We start from the raw sequence: 25,126 nt of genomic DNA on the forward strand, positions 1-25,126 counted from the left end.
CCTGCTGATGTTTCCATTGCCAATAATGTGATAATTGGATGATGTGCTGTTTGTCTGTTTTGTCTTCCTTTTAGTTATTTTCATGATGCAAGGTGTATGTGTTTTCTGTTAAGGTATGTCTTGGTTTATGCAGAACACCAGATCATCTGTTTGATGGACTGTATGGAGTCTTGTTTCTGAGCAGAATGCTTTTAGGTAAACGTGAACTTTAGTTTGCTTGTTGAAGGCAGAAAGGCGGCACAAAGCTGCAAATCAAAAAGGACATTGCAAATACAGCATTTTTAGTCCAGGGTTAAGATTTTTAGTCTCTAGGATTTTCAGGAATTAGAATTGGAGAACAGGTGAGAAATTTAAATGTGAGAATTTTAAATGTGTCATGATGGTGTTTGGCCCTAGGAGATTTTTTTTAACTGCATCTGTTTAAGCCATACTAATGTCATTGCTGCTTAATTTATGCTTTAGGTATAATTCCTACAGTGATACTTTTTTCCCTGTAGACATAAGGTGTAATAGAATTGGCCTTTTCTGAAAATCCCTCTAAAGAACTACTTGCTGCTTTTCATGCTGTTTTAAGTGATATTGCTGTATTAATCTGTTAGAGATGGTCACGTGCAACTTAATTCAAGTAACAAAGCTCATTCTGTTTATTTACATCAGAGGGGAATTTGGGGTCTATTTTGTTCCTTTTCTCAATTACAAAAGACAAGAACTAGGAAAAACTATCTGACAGATAGTTGTACAGTACTAAACTTCTGACTTTTACTGCTGCTTATTTAATATATATAAAAGGCTTGCTTGACAATTACTTACTGGAAACTATCTGCATATCTTTTGCAGCAGTCTTTTAGTTTTAGATTACTAAGCAAGAAGCATTCATTTCAGCTTGCTTAATGTTATTAATGACAGTGTATCTGCAGAAATAATTTTGAGCTGGGTTTTTATGAAGTCTCTGACTTATTCAGGGCTTTTTGCTCGGTGTGGGACATACTTCTTTGAGTGCTGTCAGTTGACTGCAGGAATCCCCAGCTAGTGGTGGCTCTGTGTTTTGGTTTGATTATTATGTTTCGTGTCCTCGCCCTGGTCCCAGCTTCCTGCCCTGTCCGTCATGTAATTTGGTTTAATTAATTTTAATTTTAAGTAATCTTGATCAAGGGTTTGAATTTAAAATCAGGTGCTTAGCATTGTGAAATTTGGACTCTGACTTAATCTTGTAGCTGAGAGTAGTTTTTGCCTATGGAAGAAAAACTATCAAAAATTAAACCTCACTTTTGGGTTGTGGGAGAGTTGCAGGATCTCTTGCTTAGTTTACTATAGATGTAAATTTTACTTAAACTACGTAAAATTTTTGCTGCAGTTGCTTCTGTATCCATATGTCTAACTGATGATTGCTTGCTTCTTACCTGAAGCACAGTGTTTTTATGCTGGTTTTATCAATAATTAACTTTTAAATAATCTGAGTCTTTATATCATAAAGGAATTTTGCCATGTGGATACAGTGAGTTTTGGATACTACACTATGGTCATTCTAGTTTCTTTTTGGTCTCAGTGCAGGATAATACTGCATAGCTGAATTAATAGCTGAATACAGGTGAACTTGAACTTAAAATTACTTAAATACATTGTTACATCAAAATGTTAATAGTAAAGGACACCTTCAATGAAAGAATAACTCAAGAGGTAGTTAAGTTCAACTCTATGACTAAAATGATCAGCTGGGAATTATAGGCTCTTCAAACTTCCCTAATTCTCTTATATTTTTAATGGAATTTTCTTTTAATGTAAAATATAGTTTTAAGGATAGTAGGAAATGAGTCTCAAGTACACAAGGGATAGCAATAGGTTTGTTTGGTTGTTATGTGTGGTTGAAATCACTTTATAACATCTGGGTCATCAAGATAAAATCAATTTGATTTTCAGAACAACTTTTTAAAAGTAATGGTGCTGCTAAAAATCCTGACAGGCATGCTTTCATCATCCAAGACACCAAACCCCAGCCAGTTTGTAAGTTACCTAAATCCACCATGATGTTTGGTATTACTGTGCAGTTCTACAGTATGATTTCCATCAAATATGTCTAGCATGACCTTCAAGCACTATCAGTAAAAGCTAAAAGCTTGAAATGTCAGTTCAAACAGTTAAAATTTAGTGCCTGTCTATGGGGTTTTAAATTGAGGTTTTGTGACATAACTTTGGGTTAAAGTGTACTGTGACAGATTGGAGCATATTAATTTTTAAATTAGATGTGGATTTATTTTTTTAAAGTCTCCTTAGATAAGCAGTAATGAGCTTTTATGTATTGTATGTGTAGAAATACACCAAAATGAGTGAAATTCTCGTATTTATAAATTAATATACAGGCATGGTTTCATTTTTATTTTGACCACTTTAACTACTTTTGTTATATCTAAATTAGCAAGACATTTTTCTTTTATATATTAGCTGAAGTTCCAGAAAGTAAAAGGAAGAAAAGTTTTTTGGTAAATGCATATTTGTGTAATGAGTAACATAAGTTAGTAATAATAGTGTACTTCCTACATGAATGCTAAAACTGTGTTGTCAGGTTTAAATTGCATGCCTAGGTGGGTAATGGCTGGTGGATTTTGCCTGATTTATCTCTTAACTGCCCCAAACTGGGTCGTGTTATTGTGCAAATGCAGGCGTCCCTTCTAATGTGACAAATTCTGGCTGCAGGCCGTGAAGCCAGACAAAGGAAGCAAGTTTTGCAACTGAATCTGAAAGCTTTGGGAGATATCAATATAAAAGAACTTTGATATCCACATTTTTTTCTTTAGGAAATGTGCTTGCAGCAGTTTTCAAACTCTTATGTTTTCATTTGTCACTTGTCTTCCCACTATTCTAGTATTCTGTTTGGACAGCACAGAAATGCAAATGTTTTGATGCACTCTGTTGTAACAGTAGTAATTTTCAGACAGTGAAATCTTACTTCATTGTGTGCTTAGGATTTACATTAGTTGGTATTTATCTTTTGTCCTCATAAAAAATACTGAGCTTATTTTCTAAGGCCTAGGAAGTATTCATAAATTTTCCCAGACATTTGTTTGCCTTCATTGTTAAGCGTAAATATTGCTATTGTTTTGTAAAGCAAATGCTCTTTTCCTATAGTTGAAAAATATTCTGTGCCCTGAGCTCTGTATCCTATTCTTCATCTCCCAGTCTTGGAGAAGTTGGGCATGAACAACTGAGTGCTACTTTAAGGAAGATATTATGTGCAAGCTGTTTTTGTTTTGTGTTTTAGTTATTTTAATGGGGGGGGAGAAATTCAGAGAAGTTGTTATATGGAAGTCTGTGGTACTGATCAGCATACCACAAGTATGTTTCTTGGACTTTTTGAAGAAAGAATGGCTCCAGAGATTGCTCATATATAGGAGCTCTGGGTTGCTATGTTGCAGTTTAGTTTGTAGCTGATAGAAGGCAGCATAAGGTTGATGACAAAGGGCAATGGGGTTGAGAAGGTCTGGTAAAAATTTTTATGGATACCTTGATTTTGACAAACAGCTCAAAAATACTGAAATCAACTTATTCCTTGTCAACATCCTCTGATTGTGAACTCAATATAAATTAAAATGGTACTTGAAAAGAAGGAGATGTCAAGTGGCTTTCCGTTAGGAGTAATTTGACACAAACCCTACTGACTTCATAAGTCAGCTTTTGAGTTTTTGACATGCATGTTTGCAGTAAGCATATTGAGCAAATTGAAGTTAATGATTCTGGAGCAGAATAGCTTTGAGTGGAATCTTCTTTTGCCTATCTGGGGGATATTAAAGTCCATCTTCCAGCATCTACTCTACTCCTGTCAGTGAGTCCTAACAAAGAGCAACTGGTGTTTTGGGTGTAGTTGTTAGACTTGATCCTGTTTTGGCTACTCAGCAAGGAATTGTACCTGTTCCTGTCCATTTGTGCATATCTGTAGATAGCACTCGTGTGTGGTGCAGCGGCAGGGCAGAGGTTCCATGCATGGTTAAATAAAATAAACACAGAGGCTCTACTGAGCACAGCAGGCCAGCCCAAGTTGCTAGCTGTGGTAACTGGCTGTGGTGGCTGATGGATGTACAGCGAGTCAGGGAATGGCCAAGCACAGAGCAAGCCATCACACATCTTTGGGGAAAAGGGGAAAGAGAGGACTACGGAGCCCAGCACTAGAGAACATCTTAATTGGGACCAGGTACAGTGGAACCATGTGCACAGATGTAACGTAAATACTGTTATTTAATTGATGAAATGATCAGCATAAAGTCAGTTGTCGGTTCTGTATATGCTATTCTGTATGAATTGTCTGTGCTGTATTATAAGTGGGGTAATGGGATAAATGAGATACTCTCAGCCTGCACCTCTGGCATACATAGTTGAGGTTGGGAAGTGGTTCCTGTGGGGAGCAGTGTGGCAGTCAAAGAGGTGCATTTGAATAATGTACATTATATTCTTAGTAGGGAACCGACATTCTTTCCGTGCATCAGGACTAGGTTTTTGTTTCGCATTTGCCTTCTGGTGGTTTCAGTATTTAACTTTTGCTGGCAGCAGAGTTGCTTTCGGATCACAAGTTGCCTGTTGTACAGCATTTATACAGTCTGGTAATTCTGATAGAAAAACACATGAAACTGATTTTGACCACTTCCTCTGATCTGAGCTTCATGATTTGTAAATATTGTATTGGTAATCCTTAATAAACTGAACTCTTAAGTATGAAAGGAGTATCCTCAGTCATGTATCTAAGACAAAATAAAATTTGGTGCTATGCAGTTTCTCTTTAGAATAAAAACTGCATGTGTGTATGTGTGTGTGTGTAAATATATATATACATACATATATATATATACACATTGTTGCCCTTTTTGCATAAGCTGAATCATTATTGAAGAGCTATCCAGCTATCCCAGCTGAAAATTTCTGTAGAGTTATTTTTAAAAAATTACAGCCAAATTGAAAATTCTTGTCCCGCTTTTGAAAATAAGTCAGTTGTTAGTAGACCTAGTTAGGAGAACTAAACAGATCACTCTTCAAAAGAGAAAATGAGGAAACTCTAATGTTGTGAGGCTGTTGCTGCTGCTGCCTTCTGGCTGGCCCTGTTTGACAGTGGACGTACAGCAAGTATAAACTCTACCAGAGCTAAAATGAGGAAGGGTGGCTCTTAGTATGTTGTTCTCACTGTTCTCTGAACCTTATCATTACAATGGTAAGAGATATTAATAGCCCAAGGCTTATATGATCATCTCTTTACCAGTTCTTGTATTTTCATTTATTTAATTTGTTCTTCAGTGTTCTGGATTTACTATTTGCACTATTGTAAAATATTCATATTTTCACATTATTGAATGAAATCTTACATATTTGGTAGTTTGAATTATGGTAGTAGTTTACAGTAGCAAACTGTTTTTTCTTTACCTGGTTTTAGTCACAGTTGTTAGAACATTCTTGAACTTCTATGGGAAACAAAGCAGGAACTTTTTAATCTTTGAGCTTACTCATAGATTTTGCCATAAAAAGAGCACAATCTTATTTGCAGTTTCTGATGTAGCTGTTGGGAAATGAGCTGCTCTACAACAGCTCCCTAGCATGGATGCTCTCATCTCAGAGAACAGTGGTTTAAATTAATGTGGTAGGTTATAGAAAAGTGGTGTAAATAAAGACCATAGGGGATATGTTTTGCAGAATAAGCTTGGGATATAATTGTATGTTAGTGTGAGAAACCAGTCTTTTGGAGAAAAAACAAATCTAATAACTTTTGTTTGTTGTTTAGGACCCAGTGGGAGTTGGGATTTCCTATGTTATATTTCACAGTTTTGAAATTCTACAAGACAAACAGTATAAAATATTGTTAGCATAGTCTAGGTAGACTAAATTAAAAAAGAAAAAAAATCAACTATAGTAGTTATCCCTATAAGTTGTCATATTTTGCAAGCTGTAACTCCAAATAGCAGGTTTGCTAAATTTTTTCCAAGTGTTGCCTCTTTGCCACCTTTCTGCTATTCACACATTTTTTTAAAATTAAAGTGAGGAACTGACTTTTTTTCTCTTTACTGCGTTTGCTTTAATTGTTTTAATCTAAATTCTTCAGTAGAAAAATAGATATTTTTAGTTATTTTTATTAAGGAAAGGATCTCTTAACCAAGAGACTTTCTTGCTTAAGAGGAAAATACCTCTGGTCAAGTTTTAATTGACATCTTAGTTCTTAAGGTGTTTCTGCTGCTTCTTAAGATGTTTCTACTGCCACAAACAGTATGGATTTAACATTAAAATGTTGAAAATTAGTTTTAATGGTTTTCAGACTAATGAATCCTTGAGTTTGTGTGCATCTGGGTGAAGATAAGGGGTTAAATACCGAATGTATTTGTCAAGGCAATTAGTTCAATGATCCAACAAGCCCACCTTTTAGCCACAAAACATTTCGGTAAAGACATTATTTTGAGCTTCTTTATACTGAATTTCAATAGACCCTCCTATATGCATTATGTAAGCCCTTTGGCATTTGTTTAGCTTGAATACTCATGAATAAAAGAGCTTAGAGTTGGCTTTAAAGTGCAGGTTCTGAATTAGGAAAAAGAGGATTCAAATTGCCTTATGTACCCTGTTTCCTTGTCCTTCTCCTTGGGGCTAAACATTTGTGTGTGAGCAAAACTGTCTTGATGTCTTCAGGTTTTAAAGGGGAAGCTATTCAATGCACAGTTCACTGGCTATTTGTATAAGTTTATGATATATTACAAGTAAATATCTCTGTCTCTTGGGTAGATCTAAATATGTCCTTTGAGGGCTTACACCGAAGTTCATGTTGGTATTAGACTTCTCTCTTGGGAGAGATACATGTATGGATGTAAACGCCTGTTTACTTATATATTTATGTGGGCCTATATTTATTTATCTAAGCATGTACTTGGCTTTTAGGATCTAGGCTTACCAGGTCTTTGTGAAAGGAGATTTTTTTCTCAACCCATTCAGTATTGTTCACAGCATTAACACATCAGTGAACAAATTGCCCTCTTGCATATGCTAATCCTGCACTTAAAAGAACTCATTGTAACACATTTTAATGCTTCAGCTGGAACTGAGATGGAGACGGGAATCGGGAATCACAGGCATATCAAATTGTCATGTGACTGAAAAATGTCTAAAATGCTCTTTGGGTCAACAGTTTGTACTTAGCATAACTTAGCATGAATGAAAGCAGTCCATGTAGTTTGAGGAAAAGATTAGTCTTTGCTTTTGTCTTTTGTGTGCCTGTGTTGGCCTCAGTTTTTCAGATCAAGTCTGATTAAGCAACACTTTAGCCTTAATTTCACACTAGTAGTGAATGTTATGCTGGAAGTAAAAATATTTGATCTTTGTTTGCAATACATTTGTTGAAGAAATCAAATTGGAGTTTAGTCCAGGTAACAATTGATTACTGCATAACCGTATTCAGCTCATGTTATTTTAGGCATTAAAGGCAAGCTGCTGTTTATCTGTCCATACCTGCAGGTGTAGGTACCAAAGATGTTCTAAAAGTGACTGATCAATCAGATTGTGTAGTAAATCTCTTTTATTATATGTAATCTGAACATTAAAAAGATAATAAAATCCTTGTTACTCGCCCATGAATAAACTGCAAGCCTTCTTCTTCTCCTAAACAATAAATTCAGTTGAATTAATTAGTTAAATAGATAGTGACTGACAAGTGAACTAAACTTTTGATAAGTTGAACAATGAAAAGCCAAGCTTCTTAGAATGTGTGGAGCTGTATATGTTTGCCCGGAGGACTTTGTTTTGAATTAAATTGAATTAAAAGACTAAGTACGTATCACGTTTCTAAAACATCTATCACATCAATTTGAGTTTTTAGGAATATATGGAGGAATCCTAAAAGGAATCTTTTATTGACCTTGTTTTTTTGTCTTTACAGAGTAATTCTCTGTTGGTCCCAGACAGTCTACGAAGCACAGATAAACGCAGGAATGGCCCTGAATATGCCAATGACATCAAAAAGAGAAAGGTGGATGATAAGGATTCCAGCCACTATGTAAGCAAATCTGTGTCAAGGAAATGATTAATTTATTTGCACATACTGTGCTTGTATGAGGAGTAAAAGAGCTGTGAAGACCAAGGCAACTTCCCTATAGATGAAGTAGTACATGAATATATGTGCCAGGGAGGCACAAGATTGAAATCCTGGGAAGAGAAGTGACTCAGTAGTTTAGGATATTGTGAAGTAATAGTCCTCAACAGGAGTAGCTGTTTGGGATTCACTGTGCTCTGGGGTATTTTTCAGAGTTTGAGTGACATTCTTTCTGGACTCCTCTAGAAACTGCAGGTTTGTTTGAAAGGGAGAATTTTGTTATTGAGAGGAGTTGGTAAATTTTAATGATAAGTAGTTATTATTACCATGCTGAGTTATAATTACCATTACAAATTGCATATGCTGTCAAGCTGTACCAACTTACTGAATTTTACTTCTGGCTGATAAGGCAATTTCAGCAGAAAGCAAATTGAAATATTAAAAGTTCAGGGTTTTGTGTTCTGCATTTTTAACTAGCTCGCCTGTTGCTTGGTTTTAAAGAGATACTTCAGTGCAACAATGTGAGTGAACATCAGAAGGTTCACACAGGCTTTTGACCTCAAGTCTAAATTCTCAGCCAAAACACAGGATGGTACTTAAACAGGCCTAAGAAACTAGGACTGGTGTGAGAGAGTACTGAAAAGCAAAATTCAAATCTATTAGAACATACTGCACTTTGATACAGCAATAATGTGGCAAATTGTCTGGTTTATGTGATTCAGATCACTAATTAGTTCTTGGTTACTGAAACCCAAGAGAAAATGAGGTGCCATTTTATTTTCTCAGTATTTGGTAGGGTAATTTTAATTTCTCTCCACTTGGATAATGTCTTTGAGCAGCTATTAGATATTTTAGTGCTATTAATGGCTTTACAAGTTGTGTTTCCACCACTTTCTAATAATAATGTTTTGATTATAGAAGGGTTTGGCAAAATTCCCCATCTTACTCCCTCAGCTTTAAGGGTTTGATACTCTATTGGCATTTTTAATTTTTAATATTTGGAGATTAAGCATTCTTAAGCTATGCTTGATATAAAAAGGAAGGAAAAGCTTAACTTACTTGTTTTTCTTGTATTTCTACCATAAAGAAATGTAAAGGATGCTATTGCACAGTAGAAGCAGTTTTTAATCCACATTTTAAATATGTTTCTGCCCTCTGTTTGTTTGAAATGAATTTTACAGCTAAAGGCAGCATCAAGTTAAAAAATGGAGCAAAGCAAGGATATTGGAAAGTTCCAGATTTATTCTAATCTTGAAGATGTGTTTTTTGAAGGTCCACCAATTAAGCAAATACAGATCTGCTGATTTTGAGCTCATTTTAGATTAATCACTTGTAGCGACAAGGAAATACTGCTTTTGTCAAAAGGGACATAAATGAGTTGTAGGACCTGTAGCTTTTGGAATAAGAATAAAAAGTGAATTTTTTCCCCCTTTTTAACTTTTGACTTATTTTCATACTAGTACCTATGTAGTTTCACTGCATGAATTTATTAGTGAGGACACTCTTCTGATATTAGTAGAAGTTACTGGAGATGCTTTGATAGTCCCAGGAAGTTTCTATTTATTAAGATGACAGAGTTGCTAGGGTTCACTTAAACATTGCTTTGCAACTAATTTTGTCCTCTTCCAGAGGGGCGTTTCTGGCAAACAAGTGCCCCTTCTCCCACATTCTCCCACCTGTTCTAGCACTTCTGGGTGCTTCATGCTTCTCAAGAGGTGGCGGATAAATGGAGCTAAAGCTTCCATGTCCTTTGTTTTCACCTGTTGATTGGATAGCTTCCTGAGTAGCAAATAGACTGATCATTCTCTGTCCAGCGGCGCTCTTGGACCCCTAATATCCCTAATATGCTATTTCTTGGAGCAAGATTCAGCTGTTAACAGAAGGGAAGGGTTGAAGCTACCTGTTGATTAGGGAGCATTTTTCAGTTCAGTTTTTGTGGGTGTTCCTTTGGTTGGTTGGTTGGTTGGTTGGTTTTGGGTGGCTTTGTTTGTTTTTTTAAAGCATTGTGGCCTGAAGTGAGAGACAGTAATAGTTTTATGTGTGAAAGCTCAGACACTTTGAAAGCAAGAGGTGGAGAGGATAGTTGAGCAATCTTGTATGCCTGGTTTGTTGTGTAGAAGCTTTTTAACTAAAAGTACTTTTATTGGAGATGTCAGACTTCTTCCCACAAAAATTTAAAGTTTTGACATTCACTTCATTTCTTTGTTTGATTTTGAGTCAAGACTCGCATTCTGATTGAAACACTCTGGGGTGCTGTGGAAATCACTAGACCTCTGTATCAGAATGTGTCTACTGGGGCATCCTGGCCTCTGTTGGAGAGAGGGACCAGGAGGCACTATAGTAACAGCAATCATAGTAGACCAGCTCAGGTGAACATCAATCTAAGTGAAACAGTCAAAATGCAGTTTGACAAGCTGCAGTAGAACATTTCTGTTTAGGAATGTCCAAGTATTTGGCTTTTCTTGGGCAGAAATGTTGAAATTCCTTGACATTTCTGAAGTTTTTCTTCCCAGAACTTTTGATTTCAAAACTTTCTGAAAAAAGGGGGGAAATGGTACTATCACTTTAAGGAAGATGATTCATCAAACATGCCAAAAAGCTCTATTTTCCTGAGATCTGTTTTTTTGGTGTTTTTCCAGGTATGCACAAACAGTACTTTCTCTAAATTAACACAAGTTTAGTGTATGAACAGAGTATCTTTCTCTTTTAGGAGAAGTGATAAAACTGTTTATGATGGTATTAAAGGAGGGGTTTTGGACCATCTTGCACTGATGGTGAGATCCCCATTCTTCAACTAGTTCTACCTTTCTTGGGTTTTACTATTATAGCAGAAATAAGGTGTCGTGTTTCTTTTTTAATTATTGTCCCTACTGCTAATAACTTAATGAAAGGCTGTTTGTTTTTTGTTTAGGAAAAACAAAAAATGTCTGAGTAGATGCATAGTGTTTCTGTCTGGGCTCTTATTGTACTAATTGAAATGAACACTATATTTATTTATTTTTAATAGGACAGTGATGGGGACAAGAGTGACGATAACTTGGTTGTAGATGTATCCAATGAGGTAACTTTTTTCATTTTTGTAGTCTTGACGTTTGCCCAAAGGTGAAAGGTGAAAAGTACATTTAGTTGTTAGAAGAAAAATAATCCTCTGTGGATATGTTAAAATATTCACAACTTCTCCTTTTTATTAGTACTATGTCTTTCTCTGAGATTTATCTGGTTGCCTTCTCAGTTTTTTCTTCTGCTGCTTTGTCCAGGTCTGTTCTCTCTGCAGTTAACATTCTGACACTTCACAGCTGCCCTGTAGTCTAGAGAGTTGTGGTGAACTGCGTGTGGAAGGCTGAGGTTTTCAAACTCCCATCTTTGAATGAAAAAGGAAGACATTGTCTAATGTTGTATTTCATAGTAGGATTGTTATTAAAAGAGTACCTTAAAAATTGCTTGTATTTTAATCTCCTAAGTTAAAGACATTTTCCAGAAATGCTCTTTTTCTAGAATGAAGTTATTTTGCAAGGTTGTAGACACTTTTACAAGATTATAGACACTTTTTTTTTCTCCAGGGCTGAGATTCGGTAATGGCATCAAGGTAAAGGGATGCGTGCTCCCTTTTCTTCATCTTTTATTTCATATAACACACAGATTTAGGAAGCCTGAATATGGTAATGAGGTTCTTCAGGTCTGTGAAAAGCACATGGAGAGAAGCTGGTAGGGAGAGAAGTGCCCTCAGTAGCCCAAGGTGCCCAAACACTGTCAGCCAAGTAGAAAAATGGGTGTCCAACTAGTGATTTTAGTAATCCTTTCAGAAGGTTGGCTTACAATGAAACTGCCTAATAATCAGTCAGTAGACTTACTGCCCTTTTTTGAGGTGTGATTTCTCCCTGGTGCTATTCTTATGAGCCAGAGGAGCGTGGAGAACCTGGAGAGCTCTGATAGCATTGTAACTCATGGGGCTGGCTATTTCAAGTTCATATTTCAAGTAAATGCAGAGTGTGCCTCTGGAACAGAGAAAAATAATCACCTGAGAGGTGATTTCAGTTTTTTGTAGATGTAAGGGGCAAGGCAATTGCAGATGGTGTTTAGCAAAAATGTGTCAGCTATTATGGCATATAAAGATCCCGGTATGGGCCATTCCACTTAAGAGCTGGACTCAATGATCCTTGTGGGTCTCTTCCAACTCAAAATACTCTGTGAAATCTGTCAAGGCATGAGTCTGCCTCTTCTTCTGAAGGTAGAGATAAGCAAGGTCTTTATCACCTATAAGAGATTATCGAAATGTTTATTGCAGCTAGCAGAGCATGGAGAACATACATGATAAAAACTGTGTCAAGTCACTGCAGTTTCTGTTGGTCTTCCTTGCTCTTACTACGTTTGCTGCACTTGCTTTAGTTTGTATGTAGGTATACTTTGCAAGCTCTGTGCTTGAAAACAATTTATGATTACATGTAGTGTACAATAAAAACAGATTGCTTATATGACTTCATGTACTTCTCTAGGTTGATGAAGGGATTTCAGCTTTTTTTCTACAAAGATTACAAAATGTCTTGTCATTTGCACTTACTGTTTAAATTCTTCTAGTTTGGTGGGTTTTTTTTGTTTTTTTTCTCCCACAGACTCCTTAGCGTTGTTTGTGTACCAGTTTATGACACAGTTCTATGCTGTTCTTCCCTTCCCATTGCTTCTAGGATCCTTCTTCCCCAAGGGCAAGTCCCACTCATTCACCACGTGAAAATGGTATCGATAAAGCCCGCCTACTGAAGAAGGATGCCTCCAGCAGCCCAGCATCTACAGCTTCTTCAGGAAGTTCCACTTCCCTCAAATCCAAGGAAATGGGTCTGGTAGGTAGCAGTCAGTGGTCCAGCTAGTCTTCTTTCTTGGAAAATCTGACTCTCCACTTTTCTGCAACTACTTGTGGCACAAATTACCCCTCATTAAACATCTGAGGCTGCCATTGCCTACTGTTTTCCAGATCTTTAGAGTATTATTGAGCTTTCTTCCTCAGCAGTATTTTCTGCCTTGTTTTGATTTCTTCTATTTTCTACATTTCTGTCAAATGAGTTGCAAATTTATTACAAGGAGCAAGAGTTGCTTAAGCACTGGGTTGGTGGTTTTTTTGGAAGCAATAACTTATGGTTTTACATGGCATGTAAAACCACCATGGCATGTAAAAATCACTAAGAAGTTCTTCAGACTTTTTTGTTAAGCTCTTCTAAATAGGCTGTTATTCCTTGGAGACTTTCTCTTGTAGTATCCCTAATAATTTGATCTGATTCTGTGTCATATTTTTTTAATACTCTCAACTATGGTGATATTTTGGTTTTTGCAGTTAGATTTTCTTTGTCAAAGAATAATTGAGATATTAATGATTTCAAACTAAAGTGGTTTGGTAATGCATACTGTATTTTCCTGAAGAAAAAAATTAGCTCAGGCATTCCTTTTTATATGTCAGTAGAAGAGGGAAAATAACTTTCTACGTTTCTTATTTTAATTTTGGCAGCAATCAAAAAGGTCAACATTTCTCTCTCACGAGTTAATGTTGTCAGCATTTTGTGGATTTATGAAAATTGGCTGAGGGACTAGGTAGTAGGTGCCCAGCATCCCAGCTGCTGTTGTGATAAATTGTATAATATGGCCTGGATTAAAAATAATACTCATTTAATTTGTTTAATGATACCAGCATGAAAAAGCCAGCACGCCTGTTCTGAAATCCAGCACACCAACTCCTCGAGGTGATGTGCCAACCCCAGGCACTAGTGCAACTCCAGGACTCCGTCCAGGCCTTGGCAAACCTCCAACAATGGACCCTCTGGTTAACCAAGCTGGTAAATGCATTACCTCATGGTTTTTTATGGTTCTAGAATTAATCTTTTTTTTACACATGTGACTGCTAACTAAATATATTGCTTTGTTCTTGATATCAAGAGAAGGCTTGATGAGAAGCAGATGTTTGGATTATCAGGAGTTTGAATATCTTTCTGTCTCTTAGTCTTCTTTGTTTACTTTTGTCTTTATCTTTTTTTGCAAATAATCCAGAGACTGAATGTAATATAAAAAGACTTCTCAGAAGTTTCTGGTACTTATTCTGCATGCAATCTCTTCTACAGTCTTTGTGTGAGTCTACTAATATTTGCTGCAGTGCACAGCTTGACAAATGCCGGGGGAAGTTTACTTTTGCTATTCAGGCTGGTACACACAGTTGCTTCAGACATGAGCTGTGTAAACCATGTCTGTCAGCTTTACTGCTTAATTTGGCAAAGAAGAGATTAATGTAAACAGGGGAATATTACAGAAATGGAAATAGGTAATGCTAGAAGAGATTGCTAGAAGTAATCAGCAAGTTCAGACTTCAGTAGATCTTATTTACACTGAGAAGAGCTGGTGGTACTGACAAATTATGGCAATGTTTCTTGACAGGGGGGAAGGTAAGGTGTTTTAGGGGAGAAAAAAAGGGGCTTCTTTCCTGTGTACAGGAATACATGAATAAACCCACCTAATTTCATGATTCTGTAGCTGCAGGTTTGCGGACACCGTTGGCAGTACCAGGACCATACCCTGCTCCATTTGGAATGGTACCTCATGCTGGCATGAACGGAGAGTTAACCAGTCCAGGGGCAGCCTATGCCAGTCTGCACAATATGTCACCCCAGATGAGTGCTGCTGCTGCTGCAGCTGCCGTGGTTGCCTATGGAAGATCTCCTATGGTAGGCCATACGTTGCATGCAGTCTCAGTCCTGTGAGTTGTGGTTCACTGAGAAAAACTGCATGCTTCATTTAGCACTGCAGAATTCCCAACTCAAAACAGTGCCAGAGGCTTGACAGCTTCACTGCATGCTTCACTGCATGCTTCACTTTGCTGTGTGGCTGAAGAAACAAATTTGCACCTTGAAAACAAAGAATTTCAGTGTATTAATATATGTTTTCTTTGTCTTTCACCTTCATCAGGGCTTTAACTGATGAATAAAGGCCAAAAAATTATTTTGTGCGGTTGTAAATGAAAAAGTAGTTTTGGTACACACAAAGTATTTCACTGTAGCTGTGGACATCTGCTTTTTGATTGCCGAACCATATTTGTATTCCATATAGACATAACAAATTAATCTTGAAGCATGTAAAAGTTTATTTTATCTGGGTCTCTGTACCTATTTTTTGGGTTTTTGTGGAAATCAATCTGAGAAATTGGGCAGTACCTATTTTGGAGCTCTGAGATCAAATGTGTTAAGAATAGTTGCTGTTGTGGGTGTAGCAAGTAAATGGAACCTTGTGGTTATAGTGGCTGTCACACAGAATAACCTAGGGAGGACTCTGTAAACATGAGCTTTTTCTATGCAGAAAGCTGCCATAAACTTACCTACTTGTAAGTTTGCAAAGTTGGATTTATGCTTGTCAACTTCTCATTACTCTTTCTATAACCATTTTTTTTCAAACTGGTAAACAAGACTTTTGTGTGAAAATGTACAAATTTTAAATAGCTTACACCCTCCCTTTAAAGCAATAACAATGTTTATTCTAGTATAATGTTCAGAAGAAAAACTAAGTCTTTTTGGTCAACTTTTTCTGCTTGGATTAGTTGATAAACATACTCAAGATATAAAAATTCAGTGAAATTGCAGTATGTAAAGAGAATGTTGGTTTTTTAAGCTGTGGATGAGCTTGTTTGCACCCCACAATGTGTCTGAGAGATCTCTCAGCTGCTGTGCCCACACAGAATGCTGTGGAGGCATTGAGATCCTAGCTGGGGCCCAGAGCTACTTTCCAGCACCACACTGTGCCAGCCTGAGTACGTGCTAGCTCTCTCAGGAGTGAAAAGCACTGGCATAGCTTGTTGCTGTCATGGACTCTGATTCCAGGGCTAACACAGGACTCTCCCTGCTAACCCGGACTGTTGGGTAATGCTCAGTGTGTGAATGCATGCTAAATTATTTTCTGCTTTCGTATGAGTGCTTCTATCAAAAGAATGCTCAGGGAAAAGGTCTGGATTTTGCCCCCCCTGTGGAGGGTCGTGCAGTTATCTGATACTGTGGGTAAAAGCCACCTTTTGGTTAAAAGCATAGTATCTTGGGAGTGGAGAAAAGAGATCTGCTGAGAAATGGATGAGAAATTCCAAGTGTAAGATTAATTCATTTTTTGTTGTCAGGTTGGGTTTGATCCTCCTCCTCACATGAGAGTACCTGGAATCCCTCCAAATCTCGCAGGGATTCCTGGGGGAAAACCGTAAGTAACTTTTAACATTTTGGTAACTTCTGCAATATTTAGAGGGAATGAAGTTATATTTGTCAGTGAACAAGGATTTCAAAGGGGATGGTGTCTGGTTGTTTTTAAGAGGGTGTTTTAGACTTCTCTAGGTAAAACTTACAGCATAAAAGTTCTCAAATGGTAGTTGTCATATCCCAAAACACGTGTGTATATACCTATTTCCAAGCCGTTGAAGGTATATGTTAAGGGGTTTTTTTATTTCATTCTTTCTGGGGAAAGTTAAGGGGATGACAAACTAAACGGTAAATAGTGGTAAAATGTGTTAGATAAAAATATGTTGAAACTAGAATTTGCACTACATCAGGATAAGTGTATATTGCAAACTTGCAGACTCCTTGTCTGGCACTTGTTTTATCAGGCATGGGAGTCTGCAACTGCTGACATGAGGTATCTGGAGCAGTTACTTTAGCAACAGATTACACACACTTTGCATAATGGAGCAAGCTATTTAGAACTTTTGTGTGAGTGCAGCTGGAGAGCAAAAGGATGATGAAGCAGTTGTGGAGCAGGTGGTGCATAGATGTAGAAGAGTTTCCACAATAAGTATTTTTATTTAAAAGTTTTGGTTATTGGTGAAGCAGTTATTAAATAAAATGGTTCTGTGATGCTGTGACTTATTAATGTTTAAATAAAATAAGTTCAGCAGCATACATGAAATGTTTCAGTAATTTGGCTTTGGTAGACCATTGACCCTGAACTTAACCAGTGCAGTAGACTCATGAGCATGTATGACCTCTGAAAATACACAGTTAATGTTTAGGTATTTCTGAACATGTAGTCTATGTGGGTACTAACAGAGCAAATTTAACTCAGCTGTTTTTCTGGAGAGAATGAGGCAGAGAGAACTCCTAACAGTTTTTTCAACACTCTGTTAGAACCTGTTCTTTGTTCACACTTGGCAGTCAGTCCTGACTTCTCATTCAACAGGAACTTGCAATTAGAGTAGTTTTTCTCTAGCTAGCTACTTACATAATTTTGAAACTTATTTAACACATTGGACTTTCCCTGTGGGATGTTCATGTTTCATAATATCTATTTACCACTCTGTATTTAATTTTTCCTTTTGCAGTTTCAGGAAACATTTAGAAACTTACTTTTAGGATGCTAAGTTGCCAGACAGGCTGTGGTGAAAACTATATACTCACACATTTCTGTTTGCTTTGATTTTGGACTAGTGATACCTTCTAATGTCAGTCTTGCAAAGGAAAGGATACCAGATTACAGGCCAAAAAAAGTATGTTTACTTATGATTTTTTCCTATAACAATAGGGAAGCAGCAGACTTAGTTTGGAAAGCCATCCTGAATGTGTTTTTGTGGTTATCCACCATGCTTCTGGGAATAGGCTCAGCTATCTGTTGACAGTGTGAGAAACCTGTTAAATCTTGGTTGTACTTAGAGTTGATGGTGTGTTGACAAGATTGGTGAAGTGAGGGCTCAATGAGTTGGTGTTGTGTATCAAATGTGGTGTATTTAAATTTAGTGCAGTAAGGATCAGGCTTTGTACTCAAAACTCAGACAGTCTTGCTGACTTTCACAGAATTTGGCATACTTAAATTAAATGCTTTTGAAATTCACATAATTGAGTGGCTCTATGTTTTTACTTCTAAACAAGTGTGTTCATAAGCTTTCAATAACATATATTTCATTGCCTTGCAATACTTTATATTGTAATCTAGTGAAACCTAATTTTGTTCAGAAATTTTGTTCACAGAAGTTTTCTGTGGCTGAGTTCTAGATCTTACACTGTTCAAGGACAGCGTATGTATATGCTCTACTTTATATCCTGGTAATTTAGCTGAATTACTCTGGGATGGGGGGAAACTGTGGGGGTTGCTTGGGTTTTTTTAATGTTTTAATCACTTTATTCACACTGCTTCATATATTGCCTACTTTGATACATACTCCCTTCATTTAATGTGTTTTACAATGTTTGGGAGTTTTTGTGTTCATGTTACTTGTACATTTCTTCTAAAATTACTTCTTTGCTTATCTTAGTGAAGCAAGTTTAAAATGTCTATAAACTCGTGGAATTGTCTTTCCATTGGCAGCTATAAAACAATCTCATGTTCTAGTCTTGATTGGCTAGATGCTGTCTGCTACCTGCAGCATTTGCAAGTATCTCACCTACTTCAGGTTTTTCTTCTGTAGTCTCTGTAGAGAGCAGATATTATCATGCAAGTTTAGAGTCAGCCTTTTTCTTGATTGCCACTACAGTGACACACTGAATTTGTTTTATTAGATGTGAAGTTTTAGTGAGTCTTGTTGCAAGTGGTACAGAGAATTTTTAAATTGAACTATTGAATCCCCACTCATATGTGTATGCTTTAGGCTGCACATTTTTTATCAATGGTTATGATTATACTGTTTTTTCACCAAGAGAAAATCATGCTCCCTTCTTTCTAAAGGACAGACACTTCTGATAGCACCCAGGTTTCTGTAAGCCTTGTGTATTCTGTTAGACCTTCTTGTTAGAAAAATGTGTAGCCTGTTAAAAACCCACTTGGACATGAACATGTGGTGTCTGAGTCCTGAATGCTTTTGTTCTGATGCATTTAAATATGCCCTGGACTGTAAGTTTTTGGTGCATTTCTCTAATTTTTTTTTTTTTTTTTTTTTTTTTTTTTTTCATAGTTTTTTTGCTTTGCATAGTCTTTCTAACAAGTACTTAGCTTTTAGTATTCTATAGCTGCTGAAATAACATTCTTATGGATTTCGGGTTTGTGTGAACCATGCCTTCTAACAGCTGGATTTTGGACTAAATACAGAGTTTCAAGATTAGTGGTAAGATTTATGTCCACAGTACTGCTTCCCTGGTGTCTAAAATTCTGAATTAATGTTAGTATTGAGAACAAATATGTTTCTCAATTTCATTTGTAGCATGTTTTCCTGGGCAGTGAAAATAGCTAAAAATATATGTTTCTTACTTTAGTAGGAAAGGGAAACTTTACATAGTAAATGTTAAATCTTCCTTCTTCTACTTAGAAGTTGACTTTTCACTGTGTTTGTGGAGAGGTATATTATACTCTTTTGGAATTGCTTGATTTCAGTTCTGTTCTGTTCTTCAGATCTTCATACTTTTACAGTGAATGTACAATGAGAGGTATTGTAAAGGAAGGCTAAATTTACTGTATTATAGGAGATTAAGGGCTGTGTGCATCCCTGCCATTTATCTCTAAATAGAATCATTTGGTGACGTGTTTGAAGATGAAAATTCAGTCATTTCTGTACAAATATGTGTATCCTTGTTTCTTGGCATTTTGTTCTATATGATGAAACAACACACTCAGATATTCATGGTTTCTTGTGATAACTACAATTAAAAATGAGCTGCAGTGCAAAGAAAAGCTGAAAGCAAAATGCAGTTGCAAATGGAAGGAACTTTTTGCTTTCGTGTTTTGCTGTTGGGGGTACTGTTCTGCAAGTTAAAGTAGTCTGTTTGAATTGAAGGGATGAAGTGGAAGTTTTTAAGGGATTTTTTTTTAAGACATTACTTTAGTAAGCAGGAATTGTGTGCATTTGTACATCAATCTGAATACTTAGAGTAGCTGGCAGATAGTTTAGTTAATTTGCTATACTCTTGGGTAGTGAATTAATTAGCCTAAACTCTCCTCAGCATGTCAGATGATACTTGCTGTATACTTATTTGGAAATTTGAAAGTTAAGCTGAGAAACTGGTTTGTATTAGTATCACTCAACCATGTTGCTGTGCATAGGAATTCTGAGGGTTCTCAGTACTGCTTTGACACATGTGAGAGAAGTCCCTGGATGCAGTAATTCAGAAGACTATTTCCATTATTCAGAAATAATATAAGTATACTATTTCTCAGAACTCTTTGAAGCAAAAGGCACAGACGTTGGTCTTGTAATTGTTCTTGTAATATTCTGTTGATATGTATTAGTTGATATGTACTTAGCTTATTTTTATATTGCATATTTTAATTGCATTTTTAGAAGATAATTTTCTTTGTTTGTTGTTAGCCCAACACAAGGAAGGACTCTCCTTTGACCAAAGAGAGATAATCATGGAATCCATTATAGGATAGCCATCTTTCATACAGACAGAATGTTCTGAGTGAGACAGAAAACTGTGCTGGTCTTGAGACTAAACAGCAGTTTCTGGCATACATGGTCAGTTCTAAAAGAAAAATGGGGGGCTCGAGTGGTGCCTGTTAAGTCCTGAGCTTTAGGGAACTCAAGAATTTGCCAGATTTTGCTAGTTGTTGACTCCTATGAGGTTAGATAATGAAAATTCTTGTAATTTTTGAGAATTGAGGCCTGTGAATATGTCTAGTGCACTAAAAATTGAATCTTCTGTAGGTGTGGACCTGTAAGTCCAGTCCTCCCCAGAAGTAGCAGGATCTCTCTCACATGATGAAGAGGAAGCCAAAGGCTGCTGCATTTGAGCTGCAAATAATCATTTGCACTCCTGCTGTCTCTGGTCCTGTGTTATTCTGGAGACAGACAGTTTTCCTTGTCCAGGGAGTTTCTGGAGTGTCAGTCTGGCAAACCATGCAAGCCTTTTCAAGGTTAAAAAGTATTGTGTAACAAAAGTTTTACCATAATATCTAGCAGAGACGAGTCACTAGACTACCATACCACAAGTATGGTGGTAGTGATGATGTCAGCATTACATGCGACATATCCCAAAGCAAACAGGAACATTTACTGTTTTGTGTGCTTGTCTTGGCAGAGGGGTTTGGCAAAGTGTAGCCATTTCTTTTTACAGTGGAGTGCAGATAAGTTGCACTGTAGAAAAAGCTGTCTTGGCTTGTAAGAAACTGGTCTGGTTGTTAGGCCATCAAACTCAGTCATCCTGTGTCCTGATCAACCAGACTTAGAAGCAAATGCTAAAAAAGTGGGACTGCTTCTATGATTAGTATAGCCTCTCTTTAAACATAAACATAATGGTAAAATTCTACATGATTAAAAAATACAGTGGTAGGCCTCTGATGTTTCAAAGCATAAGAGTCACTACAGTTCTACAGTAAACAGGAAGTACTTGAAAAATGTTTCTATTGTCTTCCTCACACCCCGTCTCAGCAAGAACTGAGGAGCTCTGTGTATGCACCTAAGCATTTCAAAACTAGATATTTTGAATTGAACAGAACATTTAAGCTGTAACCTTCAAATTAAAAAAAAAGTCATGGACAAGTAGATTATTAATCTTGGACATGCTGGAAAAAAATTACTAATACATGCTTAATTGTTTTGCTTCAGTCCATGATAAAAGCAAGGGTGGGCTGAAACTTCAAAGTTATATGGTTCTTTGTACTCTTACTGCTAACAAATACTCTGCAACTGACTTTGATCTGGAGCCCAGGATGGGCAAAACTTTTCAGTGTCTTAATGCTGTGACTCTTTTGTTGGATTCTGTAGATGAACCTGAGCAGTTCAGCCTCAAGCAGCCTTGTTGCCACTTCTGTTCTGCTTTCTCTCCTGCCCCGTGTCTGATCTGTTTAGTGAATACCTACTTTGGGATTCAAAGGAGGGATTTGTAGGACCTACCTACAATCTTGTCTCTCTTCTTCTTCACAGAAAGCAATGGGTTTCTAGTTAAACCTTTATCATTACTTAAATTCTTCATAGAAAAGGACAGAAAGGTTCCCAAGGGACAAAATACATTTGATATACTGTGTGCTTTGTGAACATTGCCCTTCCTTTCTTACCTTACATTTCCCATTCCTGACATTTCTGTGCCAAAAAAGATGTCATCTTTTGCACTTGCTCGTTCTCTATTTCTGTGTACTCTCTGAGTAAGCTTTCTGCTTATACGCCCAACCAGGAAACATGAATGAGAACAGGAATTGCATACATATGTACTATTCATTTCTCCTCTGTTTAAGAGCAGTTACTGTTAACCAGTTTTTGCCTTTCACTTAAGAAAAAACTGTGATATTGCATAGATTGACTGTTTCCAGTCTTAGTTTCTGTATGAAAGAGCTATGGAGTTCTTTCATCTCTCCTCATGGTTTTTCAAAGGAATATCTTACACCCAGGAGCAGAGCAGATTCTGTTGCTTTGTGATGTCTGTTCCCGAATCAGGCCTCTTCCTTGTTCCTTCATTTCAAACTGTGTGATACTTGGGAACATGTAATAAAATACCTTGAAAATACTAGCTTATTATTCAGGGCAGAAGATTTAATAGAAATATCTATTGTTAGGTTCTTGGAAGATGGATGGGGTATTAATAGTTAAACTAAAGTGATTGAAGATTTCCGAGGAAGAAAGTAGATTTGGAAAATAAGGGGAAGTTCTGAACAAAAGAATATATTAGAAAAATAAATGCTTCAGTAGGGAGATGGCATCTTATTAGTGGAAAAACCAAAAAAAGAATACTCATCTCAGCATTTTTTATCCACTTCGGCCTCTTGAAGGATGTTGTTGATGTAACAACAGCATCAAAAGCATGAGCTATGGATGCACTTACAACAGAAGTAACAGAAAAGGAGCTCACTAGTATAGCAAAAGCCAGCCTTTTGCAGTAGCATTTTCATTAGTAGTTAAAATAAGCAAACAAAGAACCCCTCCTGCACCTGAAACCTTTATTAGTTGGGATTTGTGCCCTTGCCCTTGAGCAGAGCTGACTTACTTTTCAGTGACCATGAAAAAATAATTTCATGTACTTTCCCTGAGGAGTGTTTTTACTCAGTGCTAGAATGTCACTTCCTCGACCCTCAGTTTCCACATACTGGAAACCATGCAATGAATACAAATAAAAGGTATTTCTGAAGTGCCAAAAGTACCTGGAAAACTGAGCCTTTCAGGTTTTTCAATGTACATAATCAAGAAAGCATAATTATGAGTAGATGATATCAGATTTCTGATGAAATCTGTGTGCAACCACTCTGTGTTTCTATTTTCTGCGTTTCTATTTTCTAAAGCACTACTTACCAGCTGGAAAGAGGGGTATATGAGTACAGGCAGTGGTGATCTTACGGATGAGGTGCAGGAATCAAGCAAAACTTTGTCTTATGGTACCACAAGGCAACAGGTGCAAGCCTCATGGAAGGATGAGTAGTGCCTGGTGAGGGACTGCTGCTGTAGTACTTGTGGTGATGAGACTTGCAACTGCTAGCTGGAAACCAAGGGCTGAAAGGTCTTTTGATTGTCCAAGTGGCTGAGGGATAGCAGCCGTGACCTTGGTCTGTAGAGTTAAGGGTGGAATTTAACCTGCTTTCCCATTACACAAATATTTCAGCTGAGTCAAGCTGAAAATTTCTATTGTGAATCTTTGTCTCCATCTGAGGTTTCATCTGCCTGCATTACTTGGCACTGTAGCTCTGATTTTTGTGAGATGAGTGGCAAAGAGCTAAAATTAAAATACTGTGTTTTTCTTGCACTGTAGTTCTGTAATGGCTGATTTTTTAAAATGTTTTGTCTTCTCTCTTTCACCCTGAACCACGGGGAAGTTGTGTGTGCAGTTACCATCAGCAACCCCACGAGACACGTGTACACGGGTGGGAAGGGGTGTGTCAAGGTTTGGGACATCAGTCAGCCTGGCAACAAGAGCCCTGTCTCTCAGCTGGACTGCCTGGTAGGTGAACAGGAATTTATACACAAGGGTAGCTTCTCCTCAGAGACTCAAAAGAAAGTCCTTTTTTGGATTTTGTTCATATTAGAAGGAAATAGCAGGCAGATCTCTTTCCTGGTGTCTTTTTTTTTTCAGTACATAACAGTGTTACAGAGAATAGTGCTGGTTTGTTTAGTGATAATTATCACTAAGGATCAAATAACAGATTAGATCAGATTTCTCAATAGAATGTGTATGTCATGTTTTGAATAAAACACAGTATTTTTTCCCTTTCTAGTTATACTGGTGATTTTTGTGCATGAGTTTAAAAGGAATATAGCTTGTCTTATGCAGGGCTGCAGAGAACCTTCCTAGTTCTTTCACGCACACAAGGAGCGAAAACCTCATTTCTGTAAGATGATAGCAGCCACATACTGGAATAATGTGACACAGTACCAAAGGTCACTTAAAGTTTTGCTATGATTTTTGTTCATGATCCGCTAGTTATACATATAGGCTGGTCATTTTCACATGTGCAGGCTACAAAAGGGACTGGGTGCAATAGTATAAGTAGCTGAAAAGCTAACTCAAAAAAAGTAATGGCTCAATAAGAGATGCTTCTCACTAGAAGCTGCATAGAGGTTTGTGCAGTGTTAACTGAGAAGACTTAATGTTGTCAAGCACAGCAATGTGTATTTTGAATGAAAATTCTGGCTTTAGTGTAGATCCAATTAAATGTGGTGGGGTTTTTTACCTTTTATCCTTTCTTTACTACTATCATTTTGCTGAGTAGTAATAGTGAAGTTGAATAGGTGTTCTGTTCTGTGGCATGTGTATCTGTCTGGATGAAGAGCCTTCATTTAAGTCAGGGAGCAAGCAGTAATGAGTGATTAAATCAACATTTTCACTGCCCTACTTCCTGCTCCTTTGCTGCAAATTAAAAAAATATATCATAGTAGGAATTCTGTTAACTAATTCTTGCAGTGTTTTTTTCTGTCTTGAGTTACAGATCTTAATCCTCAATTTTATAAAAAAACTGTTGCCAGTCAAGCAAGGCTGTAATAAGGAAAGGTAGAAATGTCTTCTGTCACTAACTCCCCCACAGTACCTCTCAAATCAACAATAACATCATGAATGTGTAAAATAAGAGTAATGTTGAACAACAAAGGACCAACATAAATACAGGATCAATACAGGAATCCTTAATCTTTCAGCTTTAATACTGTGAATGCAAAATAGTATTTGAAAGAAAAATTCAAAAACCTGAAGCGCATGAGACTAGAACGACATTTTCATATAGGGCTGATAAATGCCAAATGAA

At 37.0% G+C, this 25,126-nt stretch overlaps 1 protein-coding gene across 1 annotated transcript in view; it reads left to right on the top strand.

Annotated features, from left to right (window-relative positions):
• The window catches only part of LOC102045458 (TLE family member 1, transcriptional corepressor), an 85,062-nt gene that overhangs the window by 45,664 nt on the left and 14,272 nt on the right, over positions 1-25,126 (top strand). Inside the window, exons 9-17 of the mRNA XM_031056870.1 lie at positions 4,934-4,950; positions 5,918-5,936; positions 7,918-8,008; positions 11,052-11,105; positions 12,727-12,879; positions 13,719-13,863; positions 14,552-14,742; positions 16,176-16,252; positions 23,682-23,829. Coding sequence (XP_030912730.1) covers positions 4,934-4,950; positions 5,918-5,936; positions 7,918-8,008; positions 11,052-11,105; positions 12,727-12,879; positions 13,719-13,863; positions 14,552-14,742; positions 16,176-16,252; positions 23,682-23,829 — 895 coding nt within the window. The remainder of the gene's footprint in view (positions 1-4,933; positions 4,951-5,917; positions 5,937-7,917; positions 8,009-11,051; positions 11,106-12,726; positions 12,880-13,718; positions 13,864-14,551; positions 14,743-16,175; positions 16,253-23,681; positions 23,830-25,126) is intronic.

The sequence above is a fragment of the Geospiza fortis genome, unplaced genomic scaffold (assembly GCF_000277835.1).
Source record: "Geospiza fortis unplaced genomic scaffold, GeoFor_1.0 scaffold12, whole genome shotgun sequence".
Lineage (NCBI taxonomy): Eukaryota > Metazoa > Chordata > Aves > Passeriformes > Thraupidae > Geospiza > Geospiza fortis.